This window comes from Mustela erminea, chromosome 2, assembly GCF_009829155.1.
Source record: "Mustela erminea isolate mMusErm1 chromosome 2, mMusErm1.Pri, whole genome shotgun sequence".
Classification (NCBI taxonomy): Eukaryota; Metazoa; Chordata; class Mammalia; order Carnivora; family Mustelidae; genus Mustela; species Mustela erminea.
The window spans coordinates 24,225,860-24,244,341 of NC_045615.1; the positions used below are offsets into that span (position 1 = coordinate 24,225,860).

The window sequence follows — 18,482 nt, forward strand, 5'->3', positions numbered from 1 at the left end:
GAAAAAATGAAACAAGATGAAATCAGAGAGGGAGAGAAACATAAGAGACTCTTAATCATAGGGAACAAACTGAGGGTAGCTAAAGGATAGGGGAGTGAGGGGATGGGGTAACTGGGTAATGGACATTAAGGAGGGCATGTGATGTAAAGAGCACTGGGTATTTTATAAGACTGATGAATCACTGAACTCCACCTCTGAAACCAATACTATGTTATATGTTAATTAACTGAATTTAAATTTTAAAAAGCACTATGACCTGTATTTAAATGCATTTAACATGAAAAAATACTGTAAACTATGAAAAAATAAATAAAAAAATTTTTCATTAAAAAAAAAGACCCAAAGTACACAAAGTAAAAACTGACAGAATGAGAGGAAGCTGTAGTTGGAGATTTCAAAACCTCAAATCTCAAGATAATTAATAGAACTAGAAAGTGAATCAGAAAGGATTTTTTGAAGACTTGAGGTTTGAATGATACCATCAACCAACTAATTAACCCAAGTGATATAACACATTAAGTGATATAAACCAACCATTAACCTAAGTGATATAAACACACCATGCAATGATAGTATATTTTTTTCTAATATATTTGGCACGCTCTCCAGAAAGACCAGGAACTAGGCAATAAAGGAGTCTCAATAACTTTAAAAGAACTGAAATCATTTAAAGGAATTCTCAGATCACAGTGGAATTAAATCAGAAATCAAAATGGAAAGGTAACTGTTAAACCCCAAATATCTGGTTATTAACACAAAATAACCCATGGGTCAACTTAGTAATCACAGGTAAAATAAGTGAGCATTTTGAACTCAAAGTCAATGCAAAAAGCATGTAAAAATTTATGGAACAAAGCTAAAAAATGCTGTGTTAGAAATGTACAGCTGCAAATACCCATACTGGAAAAGTAGGAACATCTCAAATCAAAAAGTCTGCACCTTAAGAAACTAGGAAAAGAAGAGTAAACAAAACCTAAACAATGAAGGAGGAAATAATAGAAACAAACAGAAATAAAAGAAATTGAAACAGAAAAAAGAAGAAAAGCATCAATTGAAAAAAAAATGTGTTTCTTTGGGAATTTTCCTCAGGAATGAAAGAAGGAACATCACTAACACCTACAAAAATTAAAAGCACTACAAGATATTATTATGAACAACTCTCTGCCATACAATAAATAAATGGATAAATTCCTACAAAATTAATATTTCCACATTTGACACTTAAGTAACAGAATATGTGAAGAGCCTATAACAAGGTGTGTGACTGAATTAATAATTTAAAATCTTGGCACAGAGAAAATCCCAGGCTTGGATACCTTCATAGGTGAATTCTATAAAACATTTAAAGAAGACCCAAATAGCAGGACTATACAAATTCTTTCAGAAAATAAAGAAGCAATTCTCATCTCATTTATTGAGGCCAGTATTATCCTGACGCCAAGCCAGACAGACAAATTGTGAGACCACTATAATCAACTCATTCATAAAAACAGACCAAAAAAAACCCATAACAAAATATTAGCAGAATGAATCCCACAACATTTTAAATAATTATATATTATGACCAAGGAGATTTCATGCCAGGAATATAAAATTTATTTCATGCAGAAATATCAATATAAAATCACCATGTTAACAAAGAACAAAATCAAATGATCAATTTATAACACAAAGAAGGAAACAACTGTCAAAATCCAAGATACATTCATAACAAAAACTCTACTATAAACAAAAAACAGGAGAGAACTGCCAAAACTTGATACAAAGCAGCTACAAAGAAGTTTCAGCTAACATAATACTTAAAAGTAAAAGACCAAATGCTTTCCCTCTAAAATCAAGAATCAGGCAAGAATGTCCAATTTCACTACTGCTTAATATCATTCTAGAAGTCCTAACCAGTACAATACAGCAAGAAAAAGCAATGAAGGACATCCAGACTGGAAAGGAAGAAGTAAAACTAACAATTGTTTTCACCATCAACTTAATTCTATATGCAGCAAAGGCTAAAGAATCTAAAAACAAAACAAAAAAACTAAAAGTAATGAGTAAGGTCAGAAAGGTTACAGGATATAGGATCAATACACAAGCATCAACTACACTTTTATGAACTAATAATGAACAACCTGAAAATGAAATGAAGAAAGAAATTCCATCATATATAGTAGCTTCAAAAAGAATAAACTATACAGGAATAAACTTTTTCTTAAGTGTAATGCTTATATACTAAAAACTCTGCTAATAAAGAAGAGCTGAGTAAAAAGAGTGATATTACATGTTCATGGATTAGAAGCCTCAAAATTAACACATTTCCTATCATAATTCCAGCAGGCTTTTTTACGGATATCAATATGCTGATTCAGAATTTATATCGGAATGTAAACAATCTAAATTAGCCAAAACAATTTTGAAAAAGAATATAAAAGAATTAACCTGCCCAATTTCAAAACTCATTACGTTTCAATAAAAAGAACACTGTGACAATGTCATAAACTGATAAAGAAATCAATGGAACTAAAATGAAAGTCCAGAAATAAATCCCTGTAATTTCAGTCAACTTATTTTCAATAACGGTAATACGACAATTTACTAGGGAAATGGTGAACTTTTCAACAAATAATTGAATATTAACATGCAAAAATTGAACTTAGGCCTTTATTTCACTCCATACAAAAAAAGTAATTCCGAATGAATCAAAGACCTATATATAGAAGCTCAAACTATAATATTTCTAGAATAAAAAAAATATTATTTATAGAAATAAAAAGTCCCTAAGACCTTGTATTAGGCTAAAATTTCTTCAAATTGACAATAAAAACAGGATCTATAAAAGGAAAAAATAAATTTTACTTATATCAATATTAAAATATTTTGCTCTTCAATGAAAATGAAAGGACAACTAAAACTGGCAGAAAATATCTGCAAATCATTCATTTGTATAAAAATTCCCTTTCTAATTCAATAAAAAAATCTCACTCCAGAAATTTTCACGTATTGCTCCTACATCAATTTCCCCACTCACCACCATGAAACTATAGTCTTGCTCTCATTTTTAAAACTATTTCCCTTGACTCAGTTTCTACTTTACCCACAAGCTACCTCTCTGTTTTATTTCTGCTCCACTTTGTAGCAAAACTCCTCTAAACAAACATTTATAGACATTCTCTAATTCCCCCTCTCATTTTTTTCTTCTTTTCTAAATGCACTGCAAATGGGCTTTTTTCCACATTACTCTCCCAAAATTAACTCATATCCAAGTAAGAAACTGCTTCTAACCCAATGGTCATATCCAGTTGTCATCCTACAATCTTAAGAATTTCATCTACTCTGAAGACATTAAATACCATCTAAATGGTTATAACACACAAATTTATATCTCTAGCCTAGAAAAATAACTAGTCAACTCCTATTTAACATTGCTGCAAAGAGGCTGACTAGAGGTCTAAAAATTAGTACTTCCAAGACTAAACTCCTCACCGTCCCCAATACCTGTTTATCCATAGTCTTTTCCCTCCTGGTTCAAAGAAACACCATCTTCTCGGCTGTGCAGGCCAAAAATCTTAAGAGTAATACTAGACTCCCAGCTTTCTCTAAAAACCCACATCAAATGTGTTAGTATATCCTATAGGCTCTAGCTCTGAAACATATTCAGAATCCTACTACTTCTTATCTCCTCATCTATTACTATCCTAGTCCAAATCACCATTATGCTTGACGAGGATTACAAAAGCTTCCTAACTGACATCTTACTTCTGTCCTTAAATTTCTACATGCATCAGCTAAGGGTGATCTTCTTAATATATAAAACATACTGTTTCCCTCCTCTACTGCAATGATTCTGCAATGACTGTCATTTCCCACAGAGTAAGCTGCAAAATCTCTATACAAAATCTTATCCCTATGTTATCTCTCTATTCTCATATCTTACTTCTCTCTTCACTTTGATCATTTTGTTTTTGCTACATTGTGCTCATTCCTCAAATATGGCAGGGAAGCTTTCATCTGTATAACTGTTGTTCCCCAGGACTGGAATGATCAACTCCTATGGTTAACTCCCTCAGGTTCTTGAGCTCCTTGCTTAAATGTCACTTTTTAATCAATGTGCTCTAATGTGACTATTCTTTTTAAACTGCAAATATGCCAACACTTTCTACTTCCTTCAAAAGTCTCCATTTTCCTCAACCTGCTGCACATTATCTTCTTCCACAGTACATAACACCATTCACATGTCACATAATCCAGTACTTATTTTATTGTTCATAGCCAACCAATGACTGTTTAAAGTAACATCTACAAATAAATATATATGTACCTGTTTATTGCTCTATCCCCAGCAACAAGGGCAATTCATGGTACGTAGTGAATAATAAATATTGGCTGAATGAATAGATGAGAAAACATAGGCTAACAGAAGTAAAAGTACTTTCCAAATATAAAAGCTGAAACTGGAACCCAAAGCAAACTTTAAAGCTGATGCTATTAATCAAAAAGCTATGAAGCCTTATCTATTAAATGTAACAGTAACTTGTGTAATCATGGGTGGTTATGCTGAGTAGAGCCTATACTAATAAAAATTGGCTTTTATAACAAGCTTTCTATTTTAAAAAGGGCAAGAATATTCTTTAAACAAATAAACCCTATAAATGGTAGAGAATCTGTTCGTGTTTTACATTAAGTAGAACAAATGCATATTTGATCAAGGGCTCTAACTACCTCTTATTCTATATATAAACTCAATACCTCAGTGTTGAAATTCAGCCAAAGAGTAATTTAGTTTTTTGAAGATTAAGCACTTTGAAATTTCAATAGCTATATTATTAGTCATTCACTCAGTGAGAAATATTTCTTGATTTTCTACCATTTGCCATACTCATGACTGCAACTTAGCTCTCTTCCTCATATGAATCACAGCAATAACCTTACTACTATGCTGCCTGATTTCATTCAGGTCTCCTCTCCAACAACCCACCCTAAATATTTCTGTCAGTTATCTTTTCAAAACCCAAATATCATATTCCTTTGCTTGAAATACTCCAAGTTTTCCACTGCCTTTAGATTAAAGTCCAAATTTGTTACAATAGGCCTTTTATGATCCAGATGTCCAATTCTTATCCAGCAATTCAAATACAGGAACACACACACTTGAATATTATGCCATATCATGGTGTCTTCAGATATTCTATTTCCTCTATTTGGAATGCTTTTCTCACACACAGCCTCCAATTTATCATAATCCTCACTTTTACATCTATAAGACTAGCCCTACTCATCTTTGAAAATACATCACCAAGATGGCAACATACATTATTTGTGACCTCACTCCCCCTCACAAGAAAAACAACTAACAATCACTCAGGAACAAGACACAACTGAGGGAATTCTAGAACAAAAGAATGGTGCTAGAGTACCCATTACACTACAGAGAACTAAACAAACTGCACTAGGAGGTTAAGAGAAGCACCATGTGGTTCCTCAGAACTGCTAACTCCTCCATCACTGTGAAGAGAACCTTGCCCTGGACAACCAGACCCCAGCTGGCCTTGTGGGAGCCACTACTCTAATCATACCCAATGAGGATTGCAGGAGAATTTGCATGACTCAACCACTGGAATCTGAGTGTGACAAGGAGTGGGGAAGTGCTTGCAACAACCAACACAAAGATATTGGCCGATGGAGTTACACACCTGTAGAGCCCAAATAATACTCCCAACCAGCAGCTTTGCTCATCTGCAGAACCAAGTCAATGGCACTCCCTAAGCAGGCAATTTGGCAGGATGCATATCACTCAACTCCAGGCCTCAAACAAGGAGGTTTACCAGCACTAGAGACTGGTTTGCCCTCATCAGGGCAAGGAGCTGAGTCACACACCCACATATTGTTAAGAGCATTTCCCGGCCACACCTGACAGAGATGATGGTGGGAAGACCAGGAAGCTATGTAGCCCGGAATGCTTGAGCAGAGAGGTAGGCAGGCAAAACTAATTGTCCCCAAAGAAAAGCCAGTACCAAGTATGGAGGATTCTCTTGCTACGAATGGGCATAGGGATTCATTCATAGCCAAGGAGAGCTCCAAGTCATTCCTTGTTTGGGAAATTGAGAACTACATGAAGCAACCCCTTACATTTCCACCCAGGTGAGGGAGCTGAAACATTACTCTACATACCAGCTATTATCTCCCAGCCCCATTTCACCAGAAGGGCTGGCAAGAACAACCTGAAAGCTGTGCAGCCCCATGGCACTCAAGCCAAGAGAAGGACAAGAAGAGCCCAGAGCTGGCAATGCAAAGCCAGTGCATGTGGGTAGTGAATCAACATGACTTAAGACAATAAACAAGGAACTTTTCCAACTTCAAAGCTACCTGAACCACTGATCCAAGCAAGGGAACTAACTTGTAGCCCAACTCAATAATGAATACAGTCTCCAGCCTGCCTGATTAGGGAAACTAACTATAGTACATGGGAAACTACAGAGTCCATCCAACAACTCTACTTATATACACACTTGAACAGACAGCACAAACCATGGCTTTCCCTGTCTGCAGAATAAAATCTGTGGCCTCACCTGAGCAGAGTATTAGGTGCAAACTCTTGCCTGATTTGGGTCCCCAAACAAAGAGTCACAGCCCTGGGTCCCAGTCTATTGCCCTGTGAGGGCAAAAATAATTTATAGTTGCATCTACCAGTGACCACAGTACTCAGTCCTAAGCATCTAGCAAACCTAACCACAAAATTCAAGTAATCACAGAGCCCATTGTATAGACTCACTTTGGAGGGTATCAAGCCGGAAGTCCTATCCAACTGTTCTCAACGAGAACCACACTCCAAACAGCTGCCTCATCCAAAAATAGATGATAATAGAAGGCCACACCTGGTCAAGAATATTATGATCAGACACACCTAGAAACCAAACTGAGGTAACTGGTGAAGATACGTCTCAGCCAAAGCCAACCTGCAATGTCTGAAAGATGAACCCAACCACTCAACTATACCAATGTAAGGAAATCTAAGATCACAAAAAAGCAGATAAATATGACACCCTCCAAGGAAATTAATAAAGTTCTAATAACTGATTCTAAAGAAATGGAGATCTATGAACTGTAAGACAAGGAATTCAGAGTAACAACTTAAAATTTAATGAATTACAAAAACACATATACAGACAACTGAACCAAATTAGGGAAACAATGCATGAAGAAAACAAGATCAACAAAGCAATAGAGAAAAATTTTAAAAATGAACAAAATCTTAAAGATGAAAACTGAGTAACTAAGCTGAAAGATTCATTACAGTTTCAAAAAGAGATTCAGCTACATAGCAGAAAGAATCTGTGAAATGGGGGATACGACATTAGAAATTATCCAGAGAAACAAACAAAAAGAATGAGAAAGACTGAAGAGAGCATATGAGACTTATAGGACACAACGAAAAGAAACATTTCCATTATGGAATTGCAGAAGGAGAAGAAAAAGAGAAAAGAAAATATATTTAAAGCAATAATGACTAAAACCTCCCCAAATCTGGGAAGATAAATGGACATCCAGGTCCATGAGGCTCAAAGAACTTCAAGTAAGTGGAACCTGAAAGTACAATGAGATAAATTATAATTAAATTGTCAAAAAGAAAGGCCAAAAAAAAAATTTTTTTAAAGCAACAACAGAAAGAGAGAAGCTACATACAAGGGAATGCCCATAAAAATATTGGTGGATTTCTCAACAGAGACACTTCAGGCCAGGAGAGGATGGGATGATATATTCAAAATATTGAAAGGAAAACCTCTTAACAAAGAATAATACAGCAAATGAAGCTATCCTTAAGAAGTTAAGGACAGATAAAGACATATAAAAGAATACAGGGAATCCATTACCACTAGACGTGCCTTATAAGAAATGCTAAGGGGAGTTCTTAAACTACCAAAAAAAAAAAAAAAAAAAAAAGCCATTAAATTAAATTAAATGTTAGCATAGTGTAAAACTGACTGGTGATGGTAAATCTACAGTCAAAGTCAGATTCTGTAATTTGGTAAAGATAATGCATAACTGACATACAACTCTCATTTAAAGGTTTCAAAAGTAAACATAGTAAAATAATCATAACTACAATAATCTGTTATTCGTTACACAAAATTAAAATATACAAACTGAATAGCAATAAATCTAAAATGTGAGTTGGAAAAGAAATTAAAAATATAAAATTTTTAAATGCTACTGAAGTTACGTTTAAAATAGAGGAATATATTGGGGTGCCTGGGTGGCTCAATGGGTTAAGCCTCTGTGTTCGGCTCAGGTCATGATCTCAGGGTCCTGGGATCGAGCCCCGCATCGGGCTCTCTGCTCAGCAGGGAGCCTGCTTCCCCCTCTCTCTCTGCCTGCCTCTCTGCCTACCTGTGATCTCTCTCTGTCAAATAAATAAATAAAATCTTTAAAAAAAATAAAATAGAGGAATATAATTTTAAGATATTTTATGTAACCCTCATGATAACCACAAAGAAAAAAAACCTATAGCAATTACACAAAAGAACATGATAAAGAAATCAAAGCATACAGGTACCAAAAGACATCAACACACACAAAAAAGGTATCAGTTTAAGAAACAAGGAGCAACAGACCTGCCAAACAACCAAAAGAGAAATATCAAAATGACAACAGTAAGACCTTACCCATCAGTAAGTACTCTAAACAGAAAAAGATTTAATTCTCTAATCAAAAGACATAGCATGATTGAATGGATTAAACAAAAACAATCCAAGGATAAGAAACCTAACAGACACTTGCTTTAGCCTATAAAGACATACAGAGTGTGAAAGAATAAAAATAATCACTTCATGCAAATAAAAATAAAATTAAATTAAATCAAACTAAAATAGAAAATAAAATAAAAGCAAGGTAGTTGTATCAGATAAAATAGACTTTAAAAATAGTTAAAGAAGACAAAGAAGATCATTACATAATGATAAAGGGGTCAATCGATCAAGAAACTGAAACAATTATAAATATCTATAGATCCAACATCAGAACACCTAAATATACGAAGCAAAAAATAGCACAGATAAAAAGGATAAATATATAATAGTACAATAATAGCTGGGGACACTAATATCCCACTCTCAATAAAACATAAATGATCTAGACAGAGAATCATTAAGGAAACAGCTAATCTGACCACTACAAACTGAAAGGACCTAGTAAACATATAAAGAACATTCTATCCAACAACAGCAGAATACACACATGTAACATCTTCAAAGATAGACCATACGCTGGACTATAAAATGGCCGTGGCAAATCCAAGAAGACTTAAATCATGCCAATTTATCTTCTCTGACCACAGGAGCACAGAACTAGAAATCCTAGAAACAAAAGGAAAACTGAAAAATTCACAAACACGTGGAAATTAAACTCCACTTTTCTGAACAAGGAGAAATTTAAAAGTTTGAGACAAATGAAAATGGAAACACATCAGAACTTATGATATACAGCAAAAGCAGTTCCAAGAGGTAAGTTCATAGCAACAAATGCCTACATTAAGAAGCAAGAAAGAGGGTGCCCGCGAGGCTCAGTGGGTTAAAGCCTCTGCCTTCAGCTCAGATCATGATCTCAGAGTCCTGGGGTCAAGCCCCACATCGGGCTCTCTGCTCAGCAAGGAGCCTGCTTCCTCATCTCTCTCTGCCTGATTCTCTGCCTACTTGTGATCTCTGTCAAATAAATAAATAAAATCTTAAAAAAGAAGAAGAAGCAAGAAAGATCTCAAATAAACAACCTAACGCAACACCTTAATGAACTAGAAAAAGAACAAACCAAGCACAAGGTTGGCAGAAAAAAGAAAATAATAAAAATTAGAGCAGAAATCAATAGAAACAGCGAATAAAGAAATAATAGAAAAGATGAACCAAACCAAGAGTTGGTTCTTTGAAAAGATAAAATTGGCAAACATACACGTAGACTAACCAAGGTAAAAAAGAGAAATGAATATAGATGCAAAAGTTCTCAATAAAATAACAAGAAACTGAATTCAGCAGCACACTAAAGGACCATTCACCATGATCAAATAGGACTTAAGCCAGGATGCAATAATGGTTTGACATAGGCAACTCAAGCAATGTGACACATCACATTAACAGAACAAAAGAAAAAAATCATATGATCATCTGAATAGTTGCATAAAAGTCATCTGACAAAATTCAACATCCATTTGTGATAATGAAAATTCTTACCAAATTAAGCACAGGAGAAAGAGATCTCAACATAACAAAGGCCTTATATCACAAACCCACAGTTATCAGACACAACAGTGAAGGCTGGAAACTTTTCCTCTAAGATTAAGAAAAACACAAGGGTGCCCACTCGACTGTTCCTATTAAACGCAGAATTAAAATTTCTAGCTAAAGCAATTAGGCAAGAAAAAAATTAAAGGTATCAGAATTGGAAAGGAAGAAGTAAAACTGTCTCTATTTGCAGATGACATGATTTTATATATAGAAAATCATAAATACTCAACCTAATAAATGTTAGACTTAATCAATGCATGTAAGTAACGTTACAACATACAAAATTGACAAAACCAATAGCAGTTCAGTATAGTAACAATGAATTTTCTGGTGAAAGAAATAAAGAAATTGATCCCTTTTACAATATCATCAAAAATAATAAAATACTTAATAATAGTAAGTAATTTTTAATAAAAAGAATAAAATATTTAGGAGTAAATTTAATCAAGAAGGTAAAAGATCTCTACCCTAGAAACCACAAAACACTGATGAAAGTAAAAAAAACAAACACAAATAGAAAGGTATCTTGTATTCACGGACTGAAAGAATTAATATTGTTAAAATGTCATTACTACCAAAATTCAGCAATCCCTATCCAAATTCCAGTATCACGTTTTACTAAAATTAAAAAAAAACTGCTAAAATTTATATGAAACAACAAAGGATCCTGAACAGAGGAATCTTGAGAAAGAAGAACAAATCAGGATGCGCTACACTTTCCAATTTCAAGCCATATGAAAAACTATAGTAATCAAAACAGTTTGGTACTAGCATAAAAGCAAATAAACAAAACAGAATCAGGAGCTGAGAAATAAACCAAAGCATTTTATGGTCAACTAATATTTGACAAGGGAGCCAAAATTACTCAATGGAGAAAAGACAAGTCTCTTCAATAAATGGTGCTGGGATATTTGGAAATTTACTGGTAAAAGAACGAAACTGAACCTCCATCTTATGCCACTCATAAACATTAACTTGAAATGGACTAAAGAATTAAATGTAAAATCTGAAACCATAAAACTCTAGAAGAAAACTTAGGAATAAAATTCCTGGACATGTTCCCCGGAACATGACTTTTTTTTTTTTTTTTGTAACACCTCAAGCACAAGCAACAAAATAAAAAATAAAGAGTGTGACTACATCCATCTAAAAAGCTTCCCTTCAGCAAAAGAAACCATCAATGAAATGACAACCTGTGAAATGGAGTATTTTCAAGCCAATACATCTGATAAGAGATTAATATCCAAAATATATAGAGAACTCATACAACTCAAAAGCAAAACACACACACACACACTCCAACTTAAAAACAGGCAAACAACCTGAATAGATTTTGTTTGGTTTGTTTTTCCAAATTAGATATATAAAAGGCCATAGATACATTAAAAGATGATCAACATCACCTGTCATTAGGGAAATGCAAAGTAAAACAACAATGAACTATCACCTCACACCTACTAGAATAGTCATCATCAAAAAGATGAGAGATAACAAATCTTGTCACAGATGTGGAGAAAAGGGAACATCTGTGCACTCTTTGTGGGATTTTAAACTGGTACGGACACTATGGAAAACAGCATGGAGGTTCACTGAACAATTAAAAAGAGGACTACCATCTGACCCAGCAATTCTACTTTCAGAAATACACCCAAAGGAAATGGAAACACTCAAAAAGATTATCTCTACACATCCATTTTCATAGCAGCATTATTTACAATAAACAAGACATGGAAACAAATTAAGTGTCCACTGATATATGGACAAAGAAGCAGTGGAAAAGACAGAGAAGTAAATAAATATAATGGAATATTATTCAGTCATTAAAATTGAGGAAATTTTTTTTTTAAGATTTCATTTATTTATTTGATAGGAGAAAGATGGCAAAAGATGGAATACAAGTAGGGGTTCTGGGAGAGGAAGAAGCAGGCTCCTCACTGAGCAGGGAGCCTAATGGGGGGCTCGAACCCAGGACCCTGGGATCATGACCTGAGCTGAAGGGAAATGCTTAACAACTGACCCACCCAGGAGCCCCAAAAGTGAGGAAATCCTACCATATGCAACAACATGGCTAGAACTAAAAGGCATTTTGCTAGGTGAAGTAAGTCAGACAGAGAAAGACAAATACGACATAATCTTACTTACATGTAGAATCTAAGAAACAAACAAAAAACCCAACTCCCAGAAAAAGACACGAGACATATAGTTAGCAGAGGCAGAAGAAAGAGAAAGGCGGACTTGAAGGAAGGTGGTCAAAAGGTACAAACTTCCAGTCACAAGATAAATAATTACCAAGGATATAATGTACAACATGATGACTACAGCTAACACTGCTATACAATATACAGGAAAGCTGTAAAGAGAGTATATCCTAAAAGTTCTCATCACAAGGAAAATTTTTTTTTCCTTTCCTTCATTCTTTTATTTATATTGTATCTACATGAGATAAAAGAAGTTAGCTGAACCCACTGTGATAATGTCATGATAAATGTAAATCAAACCACCCTCCTGTATATCTTAAACTTATACAGTGATATATGTCAGTTATTTCACAATAAAACTGGAAAAAATTTTTAAAAAGAAGAAAATTAAAAAAGAAAATACCTCTGAAGAATCATGAACCCTGGGGGAAGTTTTGCCTAATTTTTCCATAGTAAACTGTCAAGTATTTCTTTTAACATGTATTTACATACTTCTACAACAGAATTTAGCAAAAGGCATTATAATTGCAGGTTTATTAATTAGTTTCCAATACTAGCATGTGAGCATGTATGTGAGCATTTGCCCAGTAGAAGAATTTTGGAAGTATTTAATGTCAAGTGAAGTTATCCCTACTCTCTTTGCCCTCTTCTGTAACATTAATGAGACAGATGCTGGATTCCTAGTTACTAGTTCAAATCATCCCCAAAGTATAGCATCAGTCTCAACACTAGCCAGAACACGATAAAGAAAGATTTTTAAACAACAATTTTGCCTAAAATACAAATTCAAATGGCAGCTACACACACCTTTTAATCCATACCCTGGGTCTTCAGTCCAATTAATCAAAAATTAGCTCCCACAAAACAGACTCAAAGTACTCCACTCACCATTTCCTCAATTTACTTTTACCTTTTAATTCTCTCACTCTTCAATCTATGTTCTCCTTGTAGCTTTCTTTTCATTCTGGACTTGTTTCACTTTTCTTTCTTACTACTGAATTTCTTTTCCTTGAATTCTTCTATCTTTTAATGGAAACCTTAACAACTTTCTCAACTCTCTCTCTTTCTCATTACTTTGCAACACAGAACAAAACTTGTTCTCCCATTCTTTTATGATCAGGCCATGACATAAGAGAGATAATACAGACATCTAAATCTAATTATTAGGCTCTACAAATATAATTAAATTTGAAGGAACTCCAAGTAAGTATTCACTTTCTTTATACCTGCTAACAAATCATTACTATTACTTTTGCCAAATTCAGCCTTACCTACCAAAAAATAAAGATCAGAACTTTATCATCAAGCATGTAACCATCAAGAAAACAATAATTAAATAGACACATTTGTAAAAATTAAGCTCCATTACATTACTGACTGCAAAAACAATACAGTACCCCAAAAGGTCAGTTTCAATGGCAAAAATATGGTAAGATTTACTAGTAAAACATAAATGGATATAAAAATAGGTTACCTTCCTTCGTTGACAAGTTCAATAAAAGCAAGGCCTGCATTCTTCTGGATAGAATTCTGCCACTCCTAAAGAAAAAAAGAAGAAAAAAAAAAGCAGAAAATAGCTGAAAAAAATAACAGATTATTTTTTTAAAACAATTATGAAAAACATCACCCGTATCAATTTCACATCTTACCTCTTAAAGGAAAAGTTTGGTTAAACATGCTGCCTACTCAAGGCAGCCCGGTGAACACATGAATGGTTGACATTCAAAACTAAACTAAACAAGTTAGCAAAAATTTGATTCTATATAAACCAAAAACCCTATCTATATATACATATTGCCCTTTTTGTCCTATACCATTATATACTACTAATTCAACTAAAATATTGTGTGTTGGAAAGGAAGCCAGCACAGACCAAGGAAAGAGGTTTTTGTTTAAGAAAAGAGATGCATCACTTCCCCAAATGAGGGGAAGACAGATTTAGATAGTTGGCTACACAATAAATAGCACACATTCTACCACAAAAATTGATGATTAATTGAAAAAGAGGAAAGATCAGTGAATCTGGCTAGACTGCTTCTGAGCTGGAAAACTATAGTTCACTAGACTATGAATTAGCAGAAGATGGTACAAATCTATTAATTATATTTTTATGAATAATTATCCACTAAAAAGCTTAGGTAGGAAATAAACCAGTAAAGTATGTATAAATGGGTTTTTTTTTAAGATTTTATTTATTCATTTGAGGGAGGAAATAGAGCGAGAGAGAACACGGGATGGGAGAAGGTCAGAGGGAGAAGCAAACTCCCCACGGATTTGGGAGCCCAATGCAAAACTCGATCCCGGGACTCTGGGATCATGACCTGAGCCAAAGGCAGTTCCTTAACCAACTGAGCCAACCAAGTGCCCGATAAATGAGTTTTTTAAATTGTCATCTCAAAACATACATAAATATGTAAACATACAACTCAAAACATATACAAATATATAAAGTAAACATTAATCCATCAGGCTGGGCCTACATGACTTGAAAAGTAGCCAGAGTTGAGAAAGGTCCATGCATGCGCCCATATGTGCATGTATGTGTGAAATGTCGCTAGAGTTGAGAAATGGCAAGGTATATATGTGTGTGGGTATGGGTAAGCACATGTATATCTATTTTTAACTATTGATATTTAAATTAATTTTTAAATATGTAGAAATATATAATCTCTATGGTCCTTAAAACTAAGGAGCCCCTTACATTCTACCTACATAATATCCTACATAATACCTACATAATATCCATCAACTGATCCTTTTTTGCTCTTTTATAAACTCACAACAAAAGACAATGCTGCGGTACTTACCTTTACTACCAAAAATATTCATATGTTCTAAATGTAATACCTTTTAGAGTCTGAAAGTCCATGTATATTCATCCCTGACTACTTTGTGTTACTCCAAAATTCCTTTTTCTCAGCATCATCCTTTTCCTTCTAATTTCTCCTTTTCATCCCTAATTTTGTAATGCTTTCTTTCATGTTTAGGAACCCAAGGTGGTCCTCAGGACTAAAATGGCTGCATACCACTATTTTGTTATTATAAGGTTTGGGGTTTTTTTTTCCTAAATTTCACTCAGTTAACATACAGTGCAATATTGGCTTCTAGAGTAGTATAAGGTTCCACTTTATGAATAATATCAATAAAAACACGAATAGAACATATACAGAATGAAAAGTAGATATAAAATCACTCAGAAATTTGACAGTAGTAATTGGCCTGATCTAAAAGAAGATAAAACAATGCACTGTTAAGGAAAGAGCAATGAACAAGAAGTCATGAGATCTATATTCTCACAATGATTCTGACATGAACAGGTTACGACCATGGATAGATCATTTGACATCTCTAGGTCTTAAATACTCTCTTTAAAAATTTCTTTAAGCTATATTATTTTATGATTCAATAATTTACAAACATTTAGAAATGCATGACTCATAAGCCTCCAAACTATATTCTTTCAAAATTCACAACTGCCACACAACTGAAACAATAAAGATCTTATATTTCTCTCACTGAGGTAAAAACAAATAAAAAATAATAGAAATACAAAAAAAATAGAAATACCGTTTAATTTCAACTGTTTTCCTTCCAGCAAAATAAAATAAACTGACAAATAGTACAGAACAATCAAACTTCATGAAGTATATCCCTGAAAGAAGAATATGTGTGATATCCTCCACCCCCTCAGAAGCAGGAAGAGGAAAATAGAAAAAAGCAGAACCCTAAGGTAAGGTTTTTGATCCTGGTGCCGAGGATCCCACACCTTACTTTGCAGGCACAGAAAAGAGGGACAGATATCTAGTCTCAAGAAGTTGTCCTATATCTAGTAATGTGCAAGAATAGTAGATGGAGACAAATACAATGGTCAGATGGACCTTTAAAATACCCCTGAAATATCTTATACCACAGAAAGAATCAGAAAACTATTTCACAGAGATGTACAGTAACAGGGACTTTGGGGGGATGAGGAGAACACAGCTGTGACCTTTGCTGACAGACAGCAGGAAATCAAAAGGGATGATGACACCTCAAAGGATGCCATAGTCAAGGAACAGAAGCATATGCTCACTTCTCAGCTCTTATATCCAACATAGCACTCCCAGCAAGCCACTTAGAAATTTGATACAGCACCACATTATGAGGAGGCAAGATCTTAAACTCTCTTGAGTTTTCATTTAGATCACTTAACCTGAAGGAAAATCTGAAAATGAAAATTAACCTTAGTTAAACTAAAGGAAGTTACTTTTCTTGCTAGGGGGGAAAAAAAAAACAGAAAGAGAAGCAAGAGAATATAGTATATATAATTCTTCATTTTATTTTAAGAAGTATTTACTAATAGTATTTTTTCTCAAATCCATTTTGACTAAAACTGCAACAGGTAGGCTTTTTTACTGTAAGGTCATAGAAAACTCAAAATTCCACATGGATGAAATAGGTAACAGCAGAGACACTTAAATTTTAAGTGGACAGGAAACATCAATTTATTTTCATTAATGTATACAAACTGATTTTAATTATAAGGTAAAATCAGGACTATGCCATTTATATTTCACAAACACTTTAAACAGCATTTACGTCAGACAGAACACCAGTTCAAATTACTACAACTACAGAAAATTCACCATCTAAAAATTTTTGTGACCTGAACCCGAACTGGTTTGTCACACAAAATATTTTTTTCTTTTAAATTAAAAACAAATTAAACGTGAAGGACCATATAAAAGTAGACAAGTCCAATTTTTATAGATGCTCAGAGACATAGATTTATTATTACTACTATTACTACATTAGACTTTTTGCTTTCCCAAACATCATCTATAAACCCGTATTTGTTAACTTATAATAATTGCTATCTAATCACCTGGAGTAAAACTTCTTCAGTAGTTAAAAAATTATTAGACAATATGAGAAAGGAAATGAAAATAGAAATCTTCTTTACACTTTTGGGTATTGTTACAAAAATCTCACAATTCTGAAAGACATCACTGCGTGTTGTCTATAATCCATTCCTAAACGTAAATTATAACATTTAACATCACATAACAGCTACATAAATACATGCTGATAAGAATTAATAACTCCATGGTATTATAACAACATTGCATGGTGACAGCTGATAGCTACACTTGTGGTGAGCCAGCAAAATGTACAGAGTTGTCAAATCACCATGCTGTACACCCAAAACTAGTAATACTATGTGTCATCTATACTCCAATTAATGAATAACCCTGATTAAAATAATAAGTCCATAAGAATAGAAAATTAAAATTTTTAATAAACCCAGCTGTTAGTCAAACCCAACAAGTTTTCTTAATACTAATACTGTCTACAATCTTTAAGGAAGTTGCCAAAACTGAAAAGAAAATTCATTAATCATGCAATCCTAAAGCATTTTTCTCCACTTCTGAGGCGATTATCAAAGAAGGTGTTAGGCTAAACAATGTCATAAACCACAGCTCAATATAACCTTTGGTGAGTTTTAATAGTTGAAAGAAAAGCTTAACGGTTATCATCTTACATGATCATTTCAATATTTCATCACAGTATTTACAATTGTATAGTGATGCAAAATGCTAGTACATTTAAAGGTCTTGGTTATTCTTTTCCCAAAGGTACTGGTGAAAAACACGTTAAAAGCCTCAAATCCAACCACTAATGCAACTAAGTAATTTCAAAACACATTTCAGCACTTTGGAGAGGAAGGACTGAAAGCACAAGTGAGTCAATAATTTCATACCTGTTCTAAGTTGTATTTAATTGACTATCACTTCCTAAGGCTATAATTGTTGATTAGTCCATTTTTACTAAAACATACTTTTAGCTTACTAATGCTCTTAAGTCATGCAACATCAACAACAAAGATAATATATATTAGTGAAATTCATTAAACAAATATAATTTTCCAACAAATTTCAAATATATCCTTTTGATGGTAAAAGTCTTTTCTTAGGGTTGGGGAAAGAAAAAAGAAGAATTCATTAACCAAATTAAGTCTATTCCTACCATCAACAAACAAATATAA

General features: G+C 33.8%; 1 protein-coding gene across 3 annotated transcripts in view; it reads right to left on the reverse strand.

Annotated features, from left to right (window-relative positions):
- The window catches only part of LRBA (LPS responsive beige-like anchor protein), a 731,121-nt gene that overhangs the window by 453,219 nt on the left and 259,420 nt on the right, over positions 1 to 18,482 (reverse strand). For all 3 annotated transcript variants that reach the window (XM_032332488.1, XM_032332486.1, XM_032332485.1), the window contains one exon: positions 13,932 to 13,996. In XM_032332488.1, the coding sequence (XP_032188379.1) occupies positions 13,932 to 13,996 (65 nt within the window). The remainder of the gene's footprint in view (positions 1 to 13,931; positions 13,997 to 18,482) is intronic.